Source organism: Procambarus clarkii, chromosome 77 (genome assembly GCF_040958095.1).
Source record: "Procambarus clarkii isolate CNS0578487 chromosome 77, FALCON_Pclarkii_2.0, whole genome shotgun sequence".
Taxonomy (NCBI): domain Eukaryota; kingdom Metazoa; phylum Arthropoda; class Malacostraca; order Decapoda; family Cambaridae; genus Procambarus; species Procambarus clarkii.
In genome coordinates this window covers 16,870,367-16,895,617 of record NC_091226.1, presented here as the reverse complement: position 1 = coordinate 16,895,617, position 25,251 = coordinate 16,870,367, and the positions used below count along the sequence as shown (strand labels likewise).

The 25,251-nt window shown below is 41.6% G+C and overlaps 1 protein-coding gene across 1 annotated transcript; it reads right to left on the bottom strand.

Moving 5' to 3' along the window:
• Nucleotides 1–90: 90 nt before the first annotated feature.
• LOC123747169 (inositol monophosphatase 3) lies at nt 91–18,109 on the bottom strand. Its single transcript, XM_045729203.2, has 7 exons — nt 17,956–18,109; nt 15,031–15,254; nt 13,327–13,473; nt 9,283–9,448; nt 8,090–8,241; nt 6,055–6,175; nt 91–5,691 (listed from the first exon to the last, which is right to left on the bottom strand). Exons 2-7 carry the CDS (start codon nt 15,214–15,216, stop codon nt 5,435–5,437), a joined length of 1,029 nt encoding a protein of 342 aa, XP_045585159.1. The 5' UTR covers nt 15,217–15,254; nt 17,956–18,109; the 3' UTR covers nt 91–5,434.
• Between the last annotated feature and the right edge of the window lie 7,142 nt (nt 18,110–25,251).

Genomic DNA, 25,251 nt, shown 5'->3' with positions numbered 1-25,251 from the left:
ATTATTGGGAAAATCTATTTATCTTTAAGTAACCATTTATCAATTACCAAAATAAAAAAAAGAACATGTTTCAAAAACTGCAATACTGTCAACATTATATAAAGTTTATTTAAAATTCATACAACAATTTGAATATAAAATATTTGTTACTCTTGTTATGTCCACTTAAAAATTAAAAGTTGTACACAAAATAAAATGAATACATCTCTTAGAGAACAAACACAATAATATATATATAACGGGGTTACAGTTGTGTAAACACAAACTCTTTAATTACAATTACTGTGCGTCATGATGATAATCTCAACAAGTATGGCTCTGCTTGATGGGTCATCCGAGCATTAATCTTCCGTCCTACTGTAGTCTCGGTAGTACAGTAGGACGATGCCTACTGTACTAGTTCTAAAGTCCTGTACTGTACTAAAGTCTCGGTAGTACAGTAGGACGATGCCTACTGTACTAGTTCTAAAGTCCTGTACTGTACTGTACTAAAGTCTCGGTAGTACAGTAGGACGATGCCTACTGTACTAGTTCTAAAGTCCTGTACTGTACTGTACTAAAGTCTCGGTAGTACAGTAGGACGATGCCTACTGTACTAGTTCTAAAGTCCTGTACTGTACTGTACTAAAGTCTCGGTAGTACAGTAGGACGATGCCTACTGTACTAGTTCTAAAGTCCTGTACTGTACTGTACTAAAGTCTCGGTAGTACAGTAGAAAAAACCGAGACTAAAGTCTCGGTTTTTTTCCTAAGCTCACAAACATTCCTTTTTGATTTGGAACATCTTACTTAATTACCTGTATTATAATAAATTTTCAAGCTTTTGTGCTTGGTACTTCATATTCCATATTTAACTGAAAAACATATTTATAAACCAAATTGCTTGTTTTTTAAGGAATATCTAGATGCCGGGTTAAGTTGATAGTAAAAAAAAAAAATTGTGTAAATTCGGCATGTAATGGGTCTAAGGAGACAAATCAATGAAAAATTATTTCCATAAGAATTAGCATCCACACAGAAAATGCTGCTTAAAATTTCATTATTTTACAGTAAACAATAGTGATATTGCCTTTGAATCCATAAACAGCAAATGTTTGTGCTAGCAAGCAATCAAAGTAATTAGCTGCCCTATACATTACAAACACTAGCTTGGTACGTTTAACTACATGATCATTAGCAACGAAGTTATCTTCTCTTGTTTTGAGCAACACAGTCACAGGAAATATATATGAACACCCACTGTGAAACCTGCCAACCATATTGTCCAACTATAATTTGATTTTAAAATACTGTACATTGTTTTGTATTTATGGTATATTACTGTATCAGAAAACAAATCTTCCTATCTGGCCTTTTTTTTCAACAACAATGCAGTCCATATATAAATTTTTTTTGTAGTAATGCTTGCTTGTGACATCATCAATTAGACATTTCACCCTGGGCAGTAGCTCGACCAAGGAGGCCTGGTCGACGACCGGGCCGCGGGGACGCTAAGCCCCGGAATCACCTCAAGGTAGCTACTGCTCACTATATTAAACACACAATGTTTTCTTGCTTGACGGAACACGTTATCAACCATGCAGATGTCTTGCAGTGAGTGCTTGGATACATTATCAGCCAAAATGCATGATATGAATTAAAGTACACAGTTATATTCCATCAAAATACTACAGTCCCTATTTCAATACAAAAAAAAGAACTTGATGATGACTTTTTTTCAGAGAAAACAGTTTGAAAAAGTTTAAAACAAACCAGTTCACTGTTGTCTTAAAAAGTCAGGTACAAAACATAGGACTAGTAATCTTGGCAAATTTAACAATTGATTTTTCAATAATAAATGTGCATGGTTATTGCACCATCTTGAATGCACTACATTTTGTTAAAACATATATTATAATCCTTGAGCCCAACAACACATTAATTGAAACAAAAACTGGATGTAAGTTAGTTATAATACATACTGTATATACAGTGTTTAATGTTATTAGACAAGTTTTTACTAAACCAAGTTTGAGGTATTTCATGATACCGTACAGTGAAGCCTCGATTCAGTGAACTCTATTTTGGAGAATGTGGTTACAACGCGCACACTTCAGGCCAAATTTACTTGCTCCATTTGATGAGCTAGAGTTGGGTGAAGCAGTTGGATACCTGCTTGATGGAGTTCTGAGAGTTGTTCTACTCCACAAGCCCGGCCCGAGGCCAGGCTTGACTCGTGAGAGCTTGGTCCAAGAGGCTGTTGCTTTGAGCGGCCCACAAGCCCACATATCCACCACAGCCCGGTTGGTCCAGCAATATTTCTTATACTCGCTGGGAGGATGTTGAACAACCATGAACCTTTGATGTTTATAGTATTCTCTGAATGTGCCTATGGCACCCCTGCTCTTCACTGGTTCTATTCAAAATTTTCTTCCATATCGTTCACTCCAGTATGTTATTTTACTCTGAAGGATAATGAAGGCAGTTGGATGAAGTGGGGATGTGTGAACTTGCTTAGAATGTTGGGCCAGAGTTCACAGACTGGTGGGAAAGTTGCCCACCATATGACAGCTTGAAATTAAAATGTCACTCAGTGAAATGAGCCCATAGAGCATGACTGGTAACAATATTTGTAATTAAATTTATATATGGACACAACATTACAAGAGCCTCAATAGCCTTCGAAAAGCTATTGAGGTTATTTAAACCCAAATTCTATGGTTCATTTTAATTGCCAGTTGGTTTTCATTCACTAAAATATGGGCACACATTCCTTTTGAAAATTAGGTTTTGAGGCTGGGGCATATGCAAGATATACTCACCTAGTATGTGAACCTAGTATGTGAGTACATCTAGCATATTTTCCCAGGCCCCAGTCTCAAACATTTTCAGAGGAATATGGACCCATAATTTAGCAAATGAAAACCAACTGGCAAGGTGAATCAATGAAGGTGAAGGGGATGGGAGCCGGTCGGCCGAGCGGACAGCATGCTGGACTTGTGATCCTGTGGTCCCGAGTTCGATCCCAGGTGAGAAACAATGGGCAGAGTTTCTTTCACCCTATGCCCCTGTTACCTAGCAGTAAAATGGTACCTGGGTGTTAGTCAGCTGTCACGGGCTGCTTCCTGGGGGTGGAGGCCTGGTCGAGGACCGGGCCGCGAGGACACTAAGTCCCGAAATCATCTCAAGATAACCTCAAGATGTAGTGATGTGTTTTTACCATCAGTTTCTCTTGCTAGATGTCCTTCATGTGATAGGGTGAAATTAAAATTTCCCTGAAATTAACCCATAAAGCAAGGGAAAAGTCAGGGTATAGATAATTCTCTTAATATAATGCCAATCATGAACAAATCCACAAGGGCCGTGACGAGGATTCGAACCTGCGTCCGGGAGCATCCCAGACACTGCCTTAATCGACTGAGCTACGACAGGGTAAAAGGGAAAGGCTACGGGATCCAGCAAGTTCAGTAGAACTTCAGTTTCAACCTTTCAGTTTCAACCCTCATTTGATGCATCACGTTATTGTGATCTCTGTGTGTGATGCCAATCATGTTTTGAATTATTTTTGTAAATGGAAGCCACATTAGAAGAAACAGACAGATGAAGCAATGTATTTTTCTTGTCTTTTAAAATACAAAAATAATTGTATCTTGAATGCCTCTAGCAGGCATTTTCGATTGCAACGAAATCCCTCACTCCAGTGAATCGGGGTTGGTCCCATATAGTTCGCCGAATCGAGGTTGCACTGTACTGTATTTCCATGAACAATCTTTAAATGTAGGAAGTATCTGGAGCTCTTTCTCCAGTTACTTGTGCAGCCATTGTTGCCGTTGTTGTTTAAATTTAAAAGGTCAAATAAGACATGAAATATACTGTCAACCCTAAATGTGTTGAATGGTTATGTTCCTGGAAGACCATATGCAGAGCAAATTAGTGCAGAGTGAATTTAGTTTCATACAATATAATACAAAATAGATTGGAAGCCAGAGACCTCAACAATCTCACCTTTTCAATAAACAATCTAGGATGCAGCACTGAAATCCAAAAGTGAGGAAAACGTGAAAGATTTTTTTTAAGTTCACAAGGGCTGAACAATGTTTCTGACTCTGCTGGATACAAGAGGGAGGCAAGGCAGGTGAGGGCCAACATGCAGGGTTAACAAGAGATCAGAAAGATGCCTCGTGCACCACAGCAACAGCTAAGGTGCCTGTGATGACTCGTGCACCACAGCAACAGCTAAGGTGCCTGTGATGCCTCGTGCACCACAGCAACAGCTAAGGTGCCTGTGATGCCTCGTGCACCACAGCAACAGCTAAGGTGCCTGTGATGCCTCATGCACCACAGCAACAGCTAAGGTGCCTGTGATGCCTCGTGCACCACAGCAACAGCTAAGGCGCCTGTGATGCCTCGTGCACCACAGCAACAGCTAAGGTGCCTGTGATGACTTGTGTCTAACCAAACCAATTCATGTACTCAATTTGAAATCTCCCACACGGCTGAATTAGCCTTTGCTAACACCGTGATGAACTGTACGAGACTTGCCCTGATGCCGTACACCCTGAACAAGTACAAGAGTTGAAAACAAAATTCACACATCACCAAACTCAAGCATTTTGAACCTGTGAAGATTGAGGGTCAATAGTTGTAACCATTTGTATGCAAGTAATATCTTTGATAACCATTTAAAGAATGAATACCAAAATACTCGAGTCAAGTTAGAGCTTAGTTCCGTTCTCAAACATTGATTCTAAGAAATATAAATTAAAAGTTATTGACAGCTCTAAATAAATAAAATACTGAAGAAATATAATGGATGACTATTGTAGTCCCAGCAAAAATATTAAAACCTCAGCACTAATAATGAGTTAAACAACACCTTGTCCAAACACATTCAGACATTGTCCAAACGTGTTTGATAGTTATTAGTACGCCAGTGCACCATGTTTTATCTATCCAAGGTGCAGTGCATTGTTCCCTCTAGTTCACAAAGGGTAGTAAGAACCCTTCCCAAATAGTTGAAGATGAGACAGAGACCCAAAATAAAGAGTCAAAAAGTTTAACAAAAAATCCCAAGACGGCTAAAGTTGAAGTAAAATAACAGGATCAATTACAGGATCTGGCCACTTTCTTGAGCATTTTTAAGCATTTATATATATATATCAGTACAGTACTGTACATATATACACATTATTTTAATGTTTTCATAGAAAATATTAAAAGGTGTTATTTTCAATCTAACTGTTCCACCACACTAGATGTACAGAGCAAGTGTGGCAATGTTTACTGTCAAGAATTTTTGCAAAGACTACAAAAATCTAAACTGCATTTGAAATGCTCAGACCCATAAATAATTATACCTGTAATTTAATTTCAAAATACAGTAAATAATTTACTGAATTCAAGTGTCCATGTGTAAAGAAATAAATATATTCAAAAGTATTAATTACGACCACATTTTAAGGTGTTTTTTTCTCTCTGAGATTTTGTAGCTTTGGTAAATAATACTTGTGTTCATATAATGTAGCTAACACGCCCCCTTCGTTCTTGTACTGTTCCCGGTGGCTGTAATCTATTGGTAAACCATCTAAGGTTGTCATGTTGCCCTTGACAGCATTTAGAATAGCATTCCCAGCACATATGTCCCATTTCTTTATAATCGTTACATGAATATACGCATCAACATCTCCTTGAATGACTGCAAGGGTCTTGTAGCCTGGAAGAGGAATATAAATCATCCCTTAAGAAAAGAAAAACAAATGGGGATGTTTGGAGTCCCTCAATAGATCAATGATCACTACATACATTAACCCTCTTGTCTATGCTAATACTTCTGTGGGAAATTGGAAAATTTTTAACATCTTCTCCAAGCTTTGCTTTATTGAATAACAGTAGAGTCAAATTACAAAGGTACAAATAGAATGCAAAACAGTGCTTCAGAATGGTGAGAAGTCGTCTTGTACAATAAAGTTGTATATGCTAATTTCTTACAATAACTAATAAGACAAAATACTGTAAGGAAACAAAAAATTCAGATATATGTAATAGGTCAATAGGAACTGTTGATGCAATCACATACCTGCTCCACCAGCTGGAATTACTTCAGTCTTGTCTCCAAAGGCAGCCTTGGCCACTGCCTTCACATCGCCAGCATGTGACCGAGACACGATGATTTGCGGAATGTTGTCTTTTGGGCCTCCCTGTTTAAGAGTGATTCAAGGATGCATACATGACCTTTGATCTCCTTACCCAATGCATACCCTGGAAACACAAACCGAAACTGTCTCTATTTTCCGCTTGTTACAACTTGTAATAAAGTTGTTACATCTTGGCTTAACGTGTTTATGACGTATTAGAACGTTGTTACAACTTGCTATATTGGTTGTTATAACTGGTTAGGAGGTGTTAAAACTTGTTCCAACGTTGTACCAACATCGTAGTTTCGGTGTGTGTTTGGCGGGTAAACATTTATTTTCTTGGTAAAAATTATCATTCTTACACTCTCAGAATCCAAAGTGCTTGTTTATTGTGAAATTGTTTATTTGCTTACAAATGGGTTTTGTATGTTTGTACAATTATCACGAAGGCTAAGTACCACATATCACCTGTCAGAACTCAGAAATTAACTATACTGTACTGTACTTCTGATGACTTTATATTTAAAAGTTAATAATATTTGTTTTCATATAATTATGTACTAGTATACTCTTTTTGTGGAATAAACTTTGAAAATCTCTTTGCTACATTACTTTATCTCCTATGGGTAAATGCCTTCCCACACCACAAAAATGAAAATAAAGACAATAATAATGTTGAATTTTAATATATAATTCTTTATAATAAATTAATGTTAATATATATATATAAGTAAATAAGTAAATTTACAGTGTAGTATATATATATAAATATAAAGTGTATGCCAGGACTTGTAAGATCTCATCCTAGTTCTTCAATACACAGTATAAAAAAAGAAATATGATGAAAATGTTAATACTGAGAGGGGGTAATTAGCAAGGTCAGGAGGTGTGGTATAGAGCTAAATCTCACCCCACGTTGTCACCGACAGCTATACATTGCCTCATGCTACTGCAGACTGGCTTTCAAGGATGGCTTTCAGCTACAAAAAATAGACTATATACTACTGTAAAACATGAAAAAGGCCAAAGTGATTTTGTGTGTTCTTACAAACAACACAAAGAGGATAAAGACACACAAAATAGTCCCAATATAGTGCAAAGTGTGTGTGCTGCTGCTGCTGCTGCTGCTCTGTATTACGTAAACTGCTTCACCATGTATCACTTTCTACAACTTTTGAGTGTTTCTGAATGGAACATAAACATGTACATATTGAGTGAGCAAGTGTATATATTGAGGAAACATTATTATTATTATTATTTGTGTAATTTAAAACAAAACATTATTTTTTTGTGCATATTAGTGACACGCATATATTAGCGTGTATCAATGTTCTGAATATTTTATTATACTCTATTAGAACATCAATTGACACCCTATTGAACAAATTCAGTGGAAAATTTATGAATAAATACCCAATTGATATTGTAAATATATGAAATTTTTTTTATTCGTGGCACCGCTCAGTGACTGAATGGCGACCCCTTCGGGATATTCACTGCTGGGAGAAGTATGAATTGATGACACCGTCGCATGTTTTCTCCTCTACAACCATGGCAAGGCTTATTTATTTTTTTGTTCCTGTTCCCTTGGTCAAGGAATACTTTTTATCAATAGAAGGAAAACATTTTGGACATTCTTTCGCGCACCAGGGTGTTACATCACATCAACAGTCAGGGGTTACGAACATTTGATTAAATATAACTTCTTGGAATATAATACTTGCTGGAAGTGTGTGAAACAGGTCATGTAAGCGAATTGCTTATACAAGTAATACAAAAAATTATATTTAATAAGTTATGTACTGTAATAAAATACCTCTGGTCATTTTTTCCCTAGCAAGATTCTTAATAATAAACCACACACCACGATGCTATACAGTAATAGCAAGAATGCAGCATGTGGTATCAGGAGTTGACTATAAGTACAGTACAGAACAGCACTGTAAAAAAATCATTAAACTTGAATAGCACACTAACCTGGCTTTCAGATATACGAAGCTTTGGGGAAACTCCTTTTCCAGACCAGCCCCAGGCAGTAAAGTTGACAAATGGTTTGTGGATGACCCCAATTGTTGGATAACCTTTCACAGCCACACACACCATTGTTGTCACGTACTCTCGCAGGTTTTCTGGGTGAACAAGGTTAGTGTAAGTCTAATAATCATAACAAAAAAAAAGTAGACTTGAAAGTGTATATGAAAAGTGCCTTCTGGGCAAGATATTCATCTGGGGCCAGATTCACGAAGCACTTACGAACATGTCCATCTTTTCTCAAAATTTGGCGGCTTTGTTTACAATTATTAAACAGTTAATGAGCTCGGAAACACTAGGAGGCTGTTTATAACAATAACAACAGTTGATGGGGGAAATTTTCATGCTTGTAAACTGTTTAATAAATGTAACCAAAGCCGTCAAAGATTGAGGAAAGATGTACACGTTCGTAGGCACTCGCGTAACTGCTTCGTGAATCTGGCCCCTGCTCCGTAACGTAAGAGTCCCCCCTGTCTTATGGACAGGGTCATAGCAGACAAGGTAACAGTCTGGCACCAGATCACAGTGAAATCTTTAGTCAATAATCAAATAGGTCAATAAGAACTTTGTGAGGGATGCCTTGTATAATATACGTAATATATGTAATACTGTATATGTAATGTAATATAGTGCCTTGTAGTGTGGCATTATATTGATATAGTAGTGTCATTGAGCCTCAAGGGGGGCTCTCTCCAGAATAAAACTAACTTAACACCTTATCTTGAGGTTATCTTGAGATGATTTCGGGGCTTTGGTGTCCCCGCGGCCCTGTCCTCGACCAGGCCTCCACCCCCAGGAAGCAGCCCGTGACAGCTAACTAACACCCAGGTACCTATTTTACTGCTAGGTAACAGGGGCATAGGGTGAAAGAAACTCTGCCCATTGTTTCTCGTCGGCGCCTGGGATCGAACCCAGGACCACAGGATCAAAGTTCAGCGTGCTGTCCGCTCGGCCGACCGGCTCCCCTTTACAGTACTGTATTTTACAATATTTCTTTTTGACTTGTATTTTTTTACAACAGTAATACATACGAGAACAAATCTTTAGTATTTATAGCACGTCTCTTATTTTAATTGTAATTTTGCATATAGATACAAAACTTTCACTACAATCAAGCAGACAAACTCGCACTCCCTCACCAGTGTACTCCTGAGTAGCATCAAGAGGATCTATCCAGACTCGAACATCTTTAATAGGGACAATGATGTCATCTGTGATGACACTATTCACTTCAGAGTTGTACGTCGAGGCTCGTGATACAGAGGATGTCTCCAAGTTACCGGAATCATGCTCTTCAGATATAATCTGGAGAAAAGAAATACAGAAATTGGTCATCCAAACAATGGCAAGCAAGACTAAAGGTGAAGCTCTAATGCTCATAATGACAAATTATGAAATCCTTGCTCAGTATTTAGAAATGTACACACAAACCACTTTTCCTAGAATGTATATAGATGCCTTAATGAACATTGTCAAGTATCACATTTAAGACAAAAAACCAATGTTGAATGTAATGAAACACGAGTGTTTCCACGAGCCTCACCCGAGCTAGGTGAGCCCCGGAGCCTCCCTGAAGCTATCAAACACTGATCAGTGCAATACTACTAGGTGCCATCAGCCATGGAGTTCCATTGACCTACCAGGGACCACGAGCCAGAACCTGAGTCCCCTCAGAGAGGTGCAGGAAGTGATGGCCTATGATCACTTCACATTTAAAGTGGTCTTGGAGGCAATTTGGGTGCTGCAGTCTTGTTTTAAAGCATACCGTAGTTCATTTTGGTTCATCTATCTTTCTGGGTGCCTTTCCCGATTGGAGGCAAGTATGATTCTTATAATATAAAGTGTTCATAGGCCATCACTCCCTGCACCTCTCTAATGCAGCCAGGTTCTGGCTCGTGGTCTCTGGTAAGCCGATAGAACTTCGCGACTGTTGGCACTTAGTAATATGGCACTGATCAGTGCTTAATAGCTTCAGAGAGCCAATGGAACTTCCCTCAGAAAACAGGCACTGAATGTAATGAAATGGCAATTTATGGGTAAACCACGGTGGCTCTCTGAAGTTGCTATCACTGATAGTGTGCCAACTACTAAGCCGCATCAGTTGCGGAGTTCTATATGGCCTACCGGGGACCAAGTGCCAGAACCTGGCCCTCCTCACAGAGGCACAAAAAGCAGCAGCATTTATTTACTTACTATGCCACCTTCAGGGAAGGCACCCAGAAATTCAGTGAGATAACACAGACCACTGCTGGCTTTAAAAAAGACCGAAGCCTCAAGAACCGCCAGCAGAACTCCCACCAACAATAAAAACAAATGATCAAAAAGTTTTGAAACTTGTACCACTGTGTTTATCCCAATCCCCTCCACCCCCTCCCCTTTTTTGGTGGGAAGGGTAAGGTAGTTTGCAGTCAGCCAGCAAAACCATCCTCAGTTCTATGGAAGATGTGAGAAACCCCCTCAATGTTTGGAGGGAGGGTGCCAGGGAGCTACCGGGGCTCACCCAGAAATTGGGGCTTCATTACATTCAATGCTGGTTTTCTGGGGGAAGCCCCTTGTGACTTCCTGAAGCTGTCTACCCATGGAGAAGGAACCAACTGGGAACCCACCAGTAAGGAGGAAGCACCACATGATCAGGATGAAACAAGAGAAACCAGGCCACAAGAACCTAAAGTCACAAGGAAGTTGGGGCCTGGGCACAGGAACAAGATACCAGGCTGTCAGAGACCCGCACAAGCACCAAAAACCCTGCAACCAAATATCAGTCCAGGATATGTTTGCTAACACATCTGAGACAGTGGTATAGTTCCAAACATCAAGGGCACAAGGACAGAGCGAAGGCTGGCAGGACTTAATGATACTGCAGATGACCGGAAAAATATGAGCCGTGGATTCGGGGGCCAAACAGATTGGATCGACCCACAGAACACTCACCAAGGCAGAACCAGTGGTCCAAAAGTAGTGGTGGAGAGCTACAACCAAACACAACACACAATGCGCCCCTGACCAAACCAACAAAGCATCAACCACCAAAAAAACCCTCCAGAAACGACCAACTCATTCTTCACCCAAAAAAAGGAGGGGAGCCTGTTGCAGATGAGTAACCGCTCACTTGGGCCCTCCAAAAATAAAAAAAAACATCTCCAGAGAAGTGTATGAAGCTCCTCAATCCTACAATCAGAGGTGAGGGAAACCAAAAACAAAGACTGGAAGAAACAGTTCCAGATTGAAGGGAACAACGGAAATGAGAAAAAAAACAAAACAAGAGAACATGGTCCAATGACCATGCAGGGTCAGGTGACACCTGAATAGGCCAGAGGTGAAACAAGGCACAAGATAATCTGCGAAAAGGAGCCTCGGAAGAACTGACCCTGAATACAAGATGCAGTGGCACCGCCAGCCCCGCACAAAATGAGGCAATAGCATCTGGCATGAGATGCCATTCAAGAAATCAAGGAACAATGACGCAAAGACAGGAAGTGGTGAACGAAGCACCACAAGATCACATACTGCCACCGAGAAACAATTTTTTTTTCCTCATCGCGGGGATGTCAGCATTTAACAGTTGCGCAGTGCAAGGGTTAAAGGGTGCAAGCAGCATGCCTTAGAAAAGTAAACATGAACACCCTGAGCTACCTCTAAGGAAGCAAACCCCCAGACTGTCATCCTCAAAGTCTAGCAGAGGAATAAAAGACATGTTAAGGATGGTACCTTACCTTACCTTGAGGTTACCTTGAGGTGTTTCCGGGGCTTAGCGTCCCCGTGGCCCGGTCGTCGACCAGGCCTCCTGGACTGATCAACCAGGCTGTTGGACGTGGCCTGGTAAGGGCAAGGCTCTCCCTCATAGAAGTACGGCACTCTCAGGGACACCCATCCAAACAAACCAGGAGAAGTAACCCTGGATAGGCAAGGGCAACACAAGTGAATGCCCAGAAATGATCACTCTAGATTTGTTCAGTTTGAGGTGAACAAGTAATCAGTCACACTCAAGAAGTGATGCATAAATAAACGCATCATGAAGTAAACACTGAAATATAGACAAATATACAAGCATATGGCCCCCAAAGGACAAAAGCAGTGTCCATGATGGCTAATATTTATCTGAATAACCAGAAATTAAAGACATGTTGAGAATGAGAGCATTACCGCAATGTCACAAACATGTATGCCAGACTAAATGACTGAGGTTCAAGACCAAGGAATCAAGGAGGAAGGTGCATACATGGAATTAATGAGTGAACTGCTTCACGACTAGATAATTCACCCGTTTGGGAGGTTTGTTGTCTCATTTTCTATGCATTGTTTACCATGCTGATTGTATGTTTTTGGTTCATCCACTTTTCTGGTGATCTTTTCTTGGTTAGGGTAATCTAGGATCTCCTGCTCATTGTGCCTCTTTTAGAAGAGGGTCAGATTTTGGCCTATGCCCACCAAACACACACCGAAACTACGACGTTGGTACAACGTTCAAACAAGTTTTAACACCTCCTAACCAGTTATAACAACCAATATAGCAAGTTGTAACAACGTTCTAATACGTCATAAACACGTTAAACCAAGATGTAACGACTGTATTACAAGTTGTAACAAGCGGAAAATAGAGACAGTTTCGGTTTGTGTTTCCAGGGTGGTCCCCAGTAGGCTTACAATGACTCACAATGGCTAGGTGTGGATTGAATTGGATAGAACTATCCAGGTAGTTAACACCATGGAGCCACCATAGTAGCCCTCCCAGACAACATCCATGTAACTGCTCTCAAAACAGAGTTGTTTTCCACAATCCCTGTACTGTATACAAAAGGTTATCTTGGTTATCTTGAGATGATTTCGAGGCTTTAGTGTCCCCGCGGCCCGGTCCTCGACCAGGCCTCCACCCCCAGGAAGCAGCCCGTGACAGCTGACTAACACCCAGGTACGTATTTTACTGCTAGGTAACAGGGGCATAGGGTGAAAGAAACTCTGCTCGTTGTTTCTCGCCAGCGCCTGGGATCGAACCCGGGACCACAGGATCACAAGTCCAGCATGCTGTCCGCTCGGCCGACCGGCTCCCCTAGTTTGGCTGGCTAGTTTTGTCCAGTTTAACTCTTAAGACCCTTTGAACCTTGGGATTGCACTAAATACTAGTGGGAAGAAGATACACAAAATGAAATTAATGTACTCAAAACTAAAATCCTACTTATCCATACCTCCACTTCTGGAAAACTCTTCTTGAGCGAGTAAAACATGGTCAAATGAGACTTCAAATCACCATTAGTAACCGGATCATTTGCACCCTCCTTTGTCTTGCCTTTGCTCTTCTCATTTAATTCAGCTGCCAAACGAATGTCGTATACCTGCAAATAATACATTTATATACACCTCATTTTAACATCATTCACTGTCTTGTAGAATATAGGAGAAAGAAAGATGGGGTCATGAATGACAAGGGTGGCAAAGGAAATGTTGGAGAATTGAGACCAATATTATGTGTTGGTAAACGTGACAAGAACCAAGTAGATGTACACTGGGGTCTGGTGGGGAAATATGAGAGAAGTGAAGCAGAGTAAACAAAAACAAAAGAAAAAATAAGAGTATGCACAATCTTGAGGTTATCTTGAGATGATTTCGGGGCTTTAGTGTCCCCGCGGCCCGGTCCTCGACCAGGCCTCCACCCCCAGGAAGCAGCCCGTGACAGCTGACTAACACCCAGGTACCTATTTTACTGCTAGGTAACAGGGGCATAGGGTGAAAGAAACTCTGCCCATTGTTTCTCGCCGGCACCTGGGATTGAACCCAGGACCACAGGATCACAAGTCCAGCGTGCTGTCCGCTCGGCCAATGATGTGATGACTTGTATTGAATTTTGTAACTAGCTCATCAAGATTGTAACTTGCTTAGCTAAATGAATTGTGGGGTTCAGTCCCTGAGCCCATTATGTGCCTCTGTAACCCTTTCCACTACCGCCCACAAGATGGGTATGGGGTGCATAATAAATGAACTAAACTAACTAAATGTTTCAAAGTACTGAAGTGTATATAGTACTAAAATGTATATCCATAATGAAAGTAACAGCTTTAATATAGGTAGATTAAAAGTGGTTTAATGCACAACTACTGGGCATAGTATGAAAAGATACAGTGAATGATAAATGCTTCATGTACAGTTTACAAAAAAGTTAGTATGAAGAGTATAGGTTATATAATCTATACTATAAAAGAGAATGTCTGACTTTTTTCTGTTCAAAGTTGAAGGCTTGCCTCACCCAAACTTGCAGGGGGAATGATCTGGGGCACAGGTTAATTAATCAATATAAAAGCACAGTGATAGCATAAGATTCCAATACCTTGTGAATGACTTTAGCGTGGTTTGAGCCCAAGGAATGGAGGGTTGTATGGGAACCTCTACTAAACTGTTTCCCTCTGCTCAGCATGCAGATTTGGGGTCCTGGTTGTAAATCGATTGGAGGGTTAGGTTCCGTGGAAAACTAGTAGGTAGGCTAAAGATGACCTATTGGAATTGAAAGCTCTAAAACCTGGTGACAAGAGTCAGAAGTTGTCTGCTCCTGCATCTGTGCTTAAAAATAAAAAAGTAATAACACCAAGGAGTTATTACTTATCAGGGGCCGGCCAGCCGAGCGGACAGTACACTGGACACGTGATCCTGTGGTTCCGGGTTCAATCCTGGGCGCCGGCGAGAAACGATGGGCAGAGTTTCTTTCACCCTATGCCCCTGTTACCTAGCAGTAAATAGGTACCTGGGTGTTAGTCAGCTCTCACGGGCTGCTTCCTGGGGGTGGAGGCCTGGTCGAGGATCGGGCCGCGGGGACACTAAAAAGCCCTGAAATCATCTCCAGATAACCTCCAGATAAAGTTATTATTAATCTAATATTCTTCACAATAAAATTGACTCACGATTCTTCCGCCTCGCTGCGCAGCATCTATGGCCGCAGAGAGAAGGCTTCTCAGGCTCACCACCGTGGCATTCTTCCCCATGCTTGACGGGTGCCCATACCTGTACAGCATGACCACCATCACCACACTGGTCACGATTATGGAAATTCCATACTTGTTTATTCGTATAGTGGCTCCCAGGTTCATCCTGCAGGCTGTGGTGTGGGGGGCCTCAGGTATATCATCTGAAACTACTGCCATTAACTAGATACATTTATTACAAGCTTAAACACTACTTGTAATCATAAAGCACTATCAAGTGCATTAATATTCTACTGAAGACTTTCTGTAGCAAAGAAAGGTTGTTGCTGTAAGCAAAGGTACTCTCAGTACCTGGGGTTAGCAATTTTGTTTTTTTGAGATATATACAAGAGTTGTTACATTCTTGTACAGCCACTAGTACACGTAGCTTTTTGGGCAAGTCCTTAATCCCACGGTTCGCGGAATACGACCTCCACGAAGAATTGTTTTTACAACCAAGTACACATTTTACTGTTGAGTTAAACAGAGGCTACAGTTAAGGCTTTGCGCCCATTAAATCCTCCCCGGCCAGGATACGAACCCATGACAAAAGCGCTCGCGGAACGCCAGGCGAGTGTCTTACCACTACACCACGGAGACTTACAATGTCATTAATTACCATTAATTATCTGCTATTAGAACAATATCTAACTCTGGCCCCAGACATCACTCTGTACCCTTACTCAAATCTCTAAATATGTTAGATATTAAGTCACTGCACATCCTCTCATGTGTACTCTATATATTTAAAACTCTGAACTGTAATGTCAATCATGACCTTAAAAGCTTCTTAGAAGGTTGTAACAGACCCCATGGGCACCACACCAGAAACAAATCTATTTGATATCCCAAGAGTAAGACTAAATCAAACTAGAAATGCTCTACAAATCAAGGGACCCCATAATGTGGAATGACCTTCCAATCATGTCAAAGACTATGCCTCTCTCAACCAGTTTAAGATAAAAACTAAAACCTACCTAATAAACTCCATGTAACCTACCTTACCCCTAAATGTCAACTCATGTCTTAGTATTGTAATCAATGCTGTTTGTTGACCAACTTGTATAATTGCTATTCTCTGCCTTGTTCCCCCCTTATTTTATTTTTTAGTTTTTCAACACAATTTATACTTCAAGCACATCTATGGGTCATCCAATAATGTTAGCAGACTTCTAGATGTTACCACTGCTAGGCTAAGGCTCGGCTACAAGTACCTCTGGCAGTTTGTAACATCTGCTGATGTAGATTTGACTAAATGTAAACTCTGTCAGCAGAACTACTCGCATACTTTGCGTCATTATATAATGGAATGTGAAAAAATTGCGGAATTTAGAGATAACACCATCAATAGTGTCCAAGAAATGTGTAAGTACTTCATTCATAATGATGTGCTGGCCGAAATCTTAGCGAAATATCCAAAATTTGCTTACTGTAGGTAATGCATGTACATGACTGTAAAGCTGCCGCCCAGTTGGGTGGGTGTGGAGCACATGACTGTAAAGCTGCCGCCCAGTTGGGTGGGTGTGGAGCACATGACTGTAAAGCTGCCGCCCAGTTGGGTGGGTGTGGAGCACATGACTGTAAAGCTGCCGCCCAGTTGGGTGGGTGTGGAGCACATGACTGTAAAGCTGCCACCCAGTTGGGTGGGTGTGGAGCACATGACTGTAAAGCTGCCGCCCAGTTGGGTGGGTGTGGAGCACATGACTGTAAAGCTGCCGCCCAGTTGGGTGGGTGTGGAGCACATGACTGTAAAGCTGCCGCCCAGTTGGGTGGGTGTGGAGCACATGACTGTAAAGCTGCCACCCAGTTGGGTGGGTGTGGAGCACATGACTGTAAAGTTGCCGCCCAGTTGGGTGGGTGTGGAGTACATGACTGTAAAGCTGCCACCCAGTTGGGTGGGTGTGGAGCACATGACTGTAAAGCTGCTGCCCAGTTGGGTGGGTGTGGAGCACATGACTGTAAAGCTGCCGCCCAGTTGGGTGGGTGTGGAGCACATGACTGTAAAGCTGCTGCCCAGTTGGGTGGGTGTGGAGCACATGACTGTAAAGCTGCCGCCCAGTTGGGTGGGTGTGGAGTACATGACTGTAAAGCTGCCGCCCAGTTGGGTGGGTGTGGAGTACATGACTGTAAAGCTGCCGCCCAGTTGGGTGGGTGTGGAGCACATGACTGTAAAGCTGCCGCCCAGTTGGGTGGGTGTGGAGTACATGACTGTAAAGCTGCCGCCCCGTTGGGTGGGTGTGGAGTACATGACTGTAAAGCTGCCGCCCAGTTGGGTGGGTGTGGAGTACATGACTGTAAAGCTGCCGCCCAGTTGGGTGGGTGTGGAGTACATGACTGTAAAGCTGCCGCCCAGTTGGGTGGGTGTGGAGTACATGACTGTAAAGCTGCCGCCCAGTTGGGTGGGTGTGGAGCAAGACTAGTAACTGTGTGACTTACCATAGATGTAAAGTGCCTTGTATAGTGACTGTTGTGAGCCTCTTGTTGAATCACTTGACACAAAGATTATTGATGTGTGTATTTGTATAGGTGATTGAGTATGTATGTGTATATATATGTACATGTATGTATGTATGAGTATGTGTACATGTATATATTAATAATATATACATACCTCACCTTGCCCGAAACACTATGCGTACTAGTGGCTTTAGATATTGTATATACTATCTCTATCTTTAAATCCAACATTATATATGTACCTTTACCTGAATCTAAATCTAAATCTAATAACAGCCGCCATGTATCAAATTCACCTACAATTTCAACTAAGAGTGATGTCAGTTTACTGCCACCTGTGCACCACTAGTTTACAAACTCTAATTGTGTAATAATACAAGTAATAATACAACCAAATAAGTGACGTACAGAGGACGGGTCCCGTCAGCTGGCCGCAGGTGCTGCTGCTGCCTCCGTGGACAACAACACCCACTCTTCTTTACCCAGGAGCAACAACGACCGTCTCTTCTTTACCCAGGAGCAACAACGACCGTCTCTTCTTTACCCAGAAGCAACAACGACCGTCTCTTCTTTACCCAGGAGCAACAACGACCGTCTCTTCTTTACCCAGAAGCAACAACGACCGTCTCTTCTTTACCCAGGAGCAACAACGACCGTTTCTTCTTTACCCAAGAGCAACAGCGACCGTCTCTTCTTTACCCAGGAGCAACAACGACCGTCTCTTCTTTACCCAGGAGCAACAACGACCGTTTCTTCTTTACCCAAGAGCAACAACGACCGTCTCTTCTTTACCTAGAAGCAACAACGCCTGTGTCTTCTTTACCTAGGAGCAACAACGCCTGTGTCTTCTTTACCTAGAAGCAACAACGCCTGTGTCTTCTTTACCTAGGAGCGACAACGCCTGTGTCTTCTTTACCTAGAAGCAACAACGCCTGTGTCTTCTTTACCTAGAAGCAACAACGCCTGTGTCTTCTTTACCTAGGAGCAACAACGCCTGTGTCTTCTTTACCTAGGAGCAACAACGCCTGTGTCTTCTTTACCTAGAAGCAACAACGCCTGTGTCTTCTTTACCTAGAAGCAACAACGCCTGTGTCTTCTTTACCCAGAAGCAACAACGCCTGTGTCTTCTTTACCTAGGAGTAACAACGCCTGTGTCTTCTTTACCCAGAAGCAACAACGCCTGTCTCTTAACCAAGGAATATTACCGCCTCTTATTGCACTCAATACTCAGTCACACTTTCACTACAACATCCTACTTTACAAATCCAAATCGAAATTGTAATTAGGAAATTTAATGTCAATTAAACTCTCGATCAAGGTATTTCTGTATTTAGATTCAGCGATATTATGTGTATCGGCGTTGTTCATACTGGAATTCCATCCCACGAGAGATGTACTCACCTAGTTGTACTTGCGGGGGTTGAGCTTTGTCTCTTTGGTCCCGCTTCTCAACTGTCAATCAACTGGTGTAAATATTGCTAGATTGAAGGTTGCTAATGTAGTAGCAATTTTTAAGAAAGGAGATAGATCACTTGCGTCAAACTATCGGCCAATTAGCCTAACGTCTATTGTGGGAAAGTTACTTGAAACGAGTCACAACATGGTTTTATAAATGGCCTGTAGCGAGTAGATTATCCCAATAATATACTCGCTCCAAATGCATTGTTAATATTCCTGTCAACCTTTGGAGATGAATGAGGTGAGGCGTTGCCCGGGCAACCCGGTGAGGTGTTGCCCGAGCATATAAGCAGCAGAATAGCAAACATTAACCAGCTAATCCCAGCTAGGCCCATCTCTCTCCAAAGCTGTGCAGCCAAGACGGCTGACAGAATGGCACTCAACAGACTGGAGTGGAAAATGCCTAAACTGCACCATGATATGTATGCCTATAGAAGAGGGGTTGGCACAGTGGAATGTATTACAACTCTGTTAGCCCACTTGAATGACAGACCAGGAATGCTGATATTCCTGGACCTCGAAAAAGCCTTTGAACTGGCTAGCGCCCCAGCTATTCTCTGCTGCCTCATTGACAAAGAGGTCAGAGGCAACCTGCTCTCCTGGACCAAAAACTGTCTCATAAACAGAGAAGCAAGAGTAAAACTTCATGGCACAGTCTCTGAGTACAAAAGACATGAAAATGGTACACCGCAAGGAGGTATTCTTAGCCCTCTTCTCTTCAACTGTTTAATGGAAAGAATAATGAGATTGAAACTCCCACATCACTGCAGGCTGCTAAGCTACGCGGACGACTTTGTCATCATCATAAAAGGAAGGGATGCGGCGCGCCTTGCACCCAAATGCTTAGACTGCATCAGTAATAGGCAAAACAGATTGGGATCAAACTCAACCCCTCAAAGTCAAAGGCCATGCCCATAAAAATAGCGAAGCCCAACATCCAACTCACAGTACAGGGTCAACCAATAGAATGGGTCGACACCTATCAGTATCTAGGAATCATCCTGGACACACACATGAATTTTAATGCTGAGGTCACATACTTGAGAGAGCGAACTGCGGCCCGGACGGCAATCCTCAGGTCGCTAACCTCCCTTTCTGGAGGAGTCAATCTGCAAGTCCTTCGCACATACTATGTACAGGCAGTCAGATCAGTGATCGATTATGCGGCACCTGCACTCACAAATCTATCACACCAACAGTGGAAAAAGCTTGAAGTTGCCCAAAACAATGCTATGAGAGCTACACTGGGAGCCCCCATGTGGACCAGGCTTGAAACTCTTAGACTGGAGACGGGTTTGCCCTCTCTACAAGAAAGAATATCACAAAGGACAGCTACAATTATCAGTAAGATAATTATTTCTTCTGATCCAATCCCAGTACGGCAGGCTTTGGTGGTTGGACTAGGCCAAAACAATGGAAACTCTTGGGTTGCAAGAGCAGGAAAAGTCCTAAACAGACTACATTTAAAAAACATGATTCTTGATAGAGAGGGTTCATGATTCATTCACACCCAAATTACACTCCTTCCGCGCCGTGGGAAGAGCCTACTTTCAAAATAGTAATAGAAAGTCTCCCAATGAAAAAGGCTGCCTATGATCCGACAATCCTAAGGCGCATAATAGAAGAGCAAATGTATAGCATAGCAGTAGCAGGAGCCACCCACATCTTCACAGACGGATCGGTGGACACAGAATATGAGAGTGCTGGCGCTGCTCTTTGCACGACCAGCGTTCAGGCATATTGGAGACTGGGAGGACTAGTATCATCAACCCAAACTGAGCTGTTCGCCATACAACAGGCATTCGCATATGTGATTGCACAAAACACTCAAAATGCAATCATACACACAGACTCAAAAGCTGCACTTCAAATACTAGGACAAAAACAGTGGAAAGATAATGTGGAAATAATTACCACCATTTTGTATCAAGGAGCAGTCGCTAAAGGCAAAGGCCTCAACATAACTTTAAACTGGATCCCATCCCATATTGGAATCCCATTAAATGAAAAAGCTGATGAAATTGCTAAATTGGCAACTCGTCATCCAGTGATACATAAAACAATTCAACCCAGCCTAGAGAACATAAAAAACATCATCATCAAAAAATTCTCACATCTCAACAAAGCCTACCTACACCAGAGAATAGTTGAAGGTTCGCCATCTGCAACATGGTATCTTCAGGCAACCAAATTAGAAAGGTTAAATATCCCAAAAGGAATCCACAGGGAAATAGCAGTTAGGCTATATAGACTACGTCTAGGTTACAGATGCAACTGGGAGATTGGTGAACCCCGACAGAGAGAGTGCATCTTCTGCCAAACTGTCACAGAAAAGCCATTACTTCACTATCTTCTGGAATGTGAAGCAACCAATGACCTTAGAAGAGCTTTAAGAGTTCCTGAATCATGCAGTGGCCACCCTGAAGCCATCAACACAGCCACTCTCCTGGTCAACAAAGGTGTCCAGCAGCTGGACACCCTCATAAAGACTGTGAAGCAGTATCCTCCCCCACGATAACAGCTTGATGGTTAAATGCAACCTCAGAACACTGGGAAAAAAAATTGTACCACTTACGGGCTATTCATGCCCGTGCCACCTCTTGGGTGGCTTAATCTTTATCAATCAATCAATCTGATACGGCCTAGTATCATCCTGTCTACCATCCCCACTGTCACATTCTCCAGGCCCAGTGCAGGATCGTCCATCACCTAGGCAGACCGCCTCAGCCATTTCCTCGATACACAAAGGCACTGTATCACTGCAACAGTCGAGAACAAATTCACAACATCTAGCTGCAGCAGCCACGTGCAAACACGAAGATGCGGAGCAACACGTCCTCCTCGCATCATGCAGCAGACCGCACTGTAGGCATATATGTTGGATATACCCCATGAGAGTTTGGAAGCTGAGATACACAGACTGTTGGGTCAATGTCGGAAGAGATTACAACCTCTGAAGGCCTTGGCATGATGTGGAAAGGGAGTGGGAGTCGATTGATTGATTGACGAAGATTAAGCCACCCAAGAGGTGGCACGGGCATGAATAGCCCGTAAGTGGAGGCCCTTTTCAGCCATTACCAGTATCAAAAGATGATACTGGAGATCTGTGGAGGCGCAACTGCACCCTGCGTGACGGGAGATGTCTCCCGGACCAAATGGTCACGAGTGGGAGTCGATGATGATGATGATGAAGATTAAGCCACCCAAAAGGTGGCACGGGCATAAATAGCCCGTAAGTGGTGGCCTTTTTAAGCCATTACCAGTATCAAGAGCTGATACTGGAGATCTGTGGAGGTGCGAATGCACCCTGCATGATGGGAGATGTCTCCCTTGTGAATGTGTTAAGATGAAGATGAAGCCACCCAATAGGTGGCACGGGCATGAATTGGTAAGTGGTGGCCCTTTTGAGCCATCACCAGTATCAATAGATGATACTGGAGATCTGTGGAGGTGCGACTGCACCCTGCGTGACGGGAGATGTCTCCCGTGTTTTAAACAGACGAAGATGAAGCCACCCAAAAGGTGGCACGGGCATGAATAGCTCGTAAGTGGTGGCCCTTTCGAGCCATCACCAGTATCAAGAGCTGATACTGGAGATCTGTGGAGGTGCAAGTGCACTCTGCGTGACGGGAGATGTCTCCCATGAATGTGTCCAAGATGACGATTAAACCATCCAAAAGGTGGCACGGGCATGAATAGCCCGTAAGTGGTGGCCCTTTTGAGCCATTACTAGTATCAAGAGCTGATACTGGAGATCTGTGGAGGTGCAACTGCACCCTGCGTGACGGGAGATGTCTCCCGGACCAAGTGTGTGGTGTGGAGAGAGGGAGTCCCTGTGCTACGAATGATATACTTGAGTACTGTAAGATCTCTTATTGATTATGCTGCACCTGTCATTTCTTGTTTTGGTAAAGGTAGGATGGGCAAGTTGGAGAAGGTACAAAATGAAGCCATGAGAATTATCTTAGGATGCCCAAGAAATGCTATGATTGAGATAATGAGGATGGAGTTGAATCTGCAGTTGGAGTATTGGGGATAGAATTGTAGAGATAAATGTAGCCTCTGCCATTAAATTAATGAGAGGTGGGGGAGCTAATGAATTAATTCTCTCGGTTCAAAAGGTGGGAAGTAATGAACAGTGTATGATGAAGAAGAGAGTATATATGAATAACTTATGTTCTAATGTTATAAAGTATGATGTTATTACAGTGTATTGCTGTGCCCAAGAGAAAATTCACACCACCATGGGAGGATTGTAATGTAGATGTAGTAATTACTCCCTTGCAAAAGAAAAATAAGTATGTATGAAATAGGAGAGCTGAGGGCAACATATGATTGTATAATTAGAAAACTGCCTACAGAAAACACTCTACATGTATATTGTGATGGGTCAGTAGCTAGGGATGGGAAGGCAGGATGTGGAGTCTTGATCAGGGAGTACACTGACATCGGCACTGTAGATACTGTTATTGGACGCCGCTTAACTGACAATATCTCTTCAACGCAGGCTGAACTCCAAGGTGTATTATCAGGATTAAAGGAAGTAGTCAAATGTGGTAAAAATGCTTGCTTCTTTATTGACAGCAGAGAAGCGTTAGAATCTTTAAATAGCAGACGCCCAGTATACCAGAATATTGTGATAGAGTGTAGAGAGAATGTTAAGAAATTAGAAAAAAATGGGTATAAAGTAAGATTCATGTGGATCCCTTCACATGTGGGAATACTGTTGAATGAGGTACTTGAATGAATGAAGTCTACTTGGAAGGATTCAATTTACATGAGATTAAGATTAGGATACAAATATATCAGGCAATACGGTGTTGATTTCAGTGAAAAAGATAAGGAGTGTAAATTATGTAGTATGCCGCACGTCCACACCTTAGAACATTATGTATTAGAGTGTCAACTTATTGATAACTATAGAAATAAGTAGTGTACCACATTAAATTGTTTGTATGTGTAATAATGGAATGATAGACAGTATACTTAGGAGCTACAAGAATTTTGCCCCAAGAGTGTAACAATTATATGCTATGCTTACTATATTAACCTGCAATGTTAAATGGGATTCTTGTAATGTTATTTGTCTATTTGTACTCACTGAATTTGTGCGCCCCTTGAGGGACTTGAAGTAGAGGGGGATAGAAATAGCCTAAGCTACTCTATCCCTTTAAGATGTATTTCTTTCTTATCTCAATAAACATACTTGAACTTGAATTGAACCACCCCATACTCATCCTTTAATTATTTATTATTATTCATTAATAATTATTTTTATTATATATCCCTCGACATAGAGGTGTGAGAGACCTGTACACACACACACACACATTTTTTTATTTACACAGGTAGGTGTAAACATGCTAGTTATTAGATAAGGTAAAATACACAAATTATTTATTTATTCATTTATTTATATACAAGAAGGTACATTGGGTTTGTGAGAATACATAGCATAGTATTTACAATCTTATAAAGTCACTATAGTACGTGCAGCGTTTCGAGCAGGTCCTTAATCTAACAGATAATTTTAAGTAGGTAAATTCTAGCAGAATTAATAAAATGATAACAGATACATTGCAAGAAAAAAATGAGATGAGAGAGATTAATAAGTACTGTATATTAAAGTACATTGGTATATTAAATGTATTACTTAATAACGAGGGTTAGGCTGCTATACTTTATCAATAAAGTAGAGTCAAATAAGTTTTATTATCAACCTAAAAATGTAAATAAAACGATGAGGCATCCAATGTGCAGCGATACTTCTCCATGAGATCGGTACCAATTATAAGAGGGGACCTTTCCCCAGGGAGTACCTGTAGCTGGTTTTCAATGTAGGTGTCGCCTCCCATGTGGATCCGAACCGTTTTGGGTGGGTTATTTTCCAAAGAAATGCTTTCCAGGAACAAGCTTGAAATGCCGGTTTCATGTGAACCTGTATCAACCAGTATCTTATCGGTTACTGTATTTTGTGCTTTATGTGGTAACTTCATTCTGATGTAAGACTGTTTCGAAGAGGCCAATCCAAATCCTTTATATTTATGGGGTCTTAGTTTCTTAAAGTAGAGCGATGATTTATTACTGTGAAACTACTGTATGACATGGTACTCGGTCATTAATGGGAAAGAAAAATTAAAATTTGGGATTGGGTCGTGGTCGTAGTAATTGTCCATTTCCGGAGGAAAAATGTCTACTCTTGCGGTCAATTCATTGCCGTTTTGTAACTGTAAATTAACATTGTTT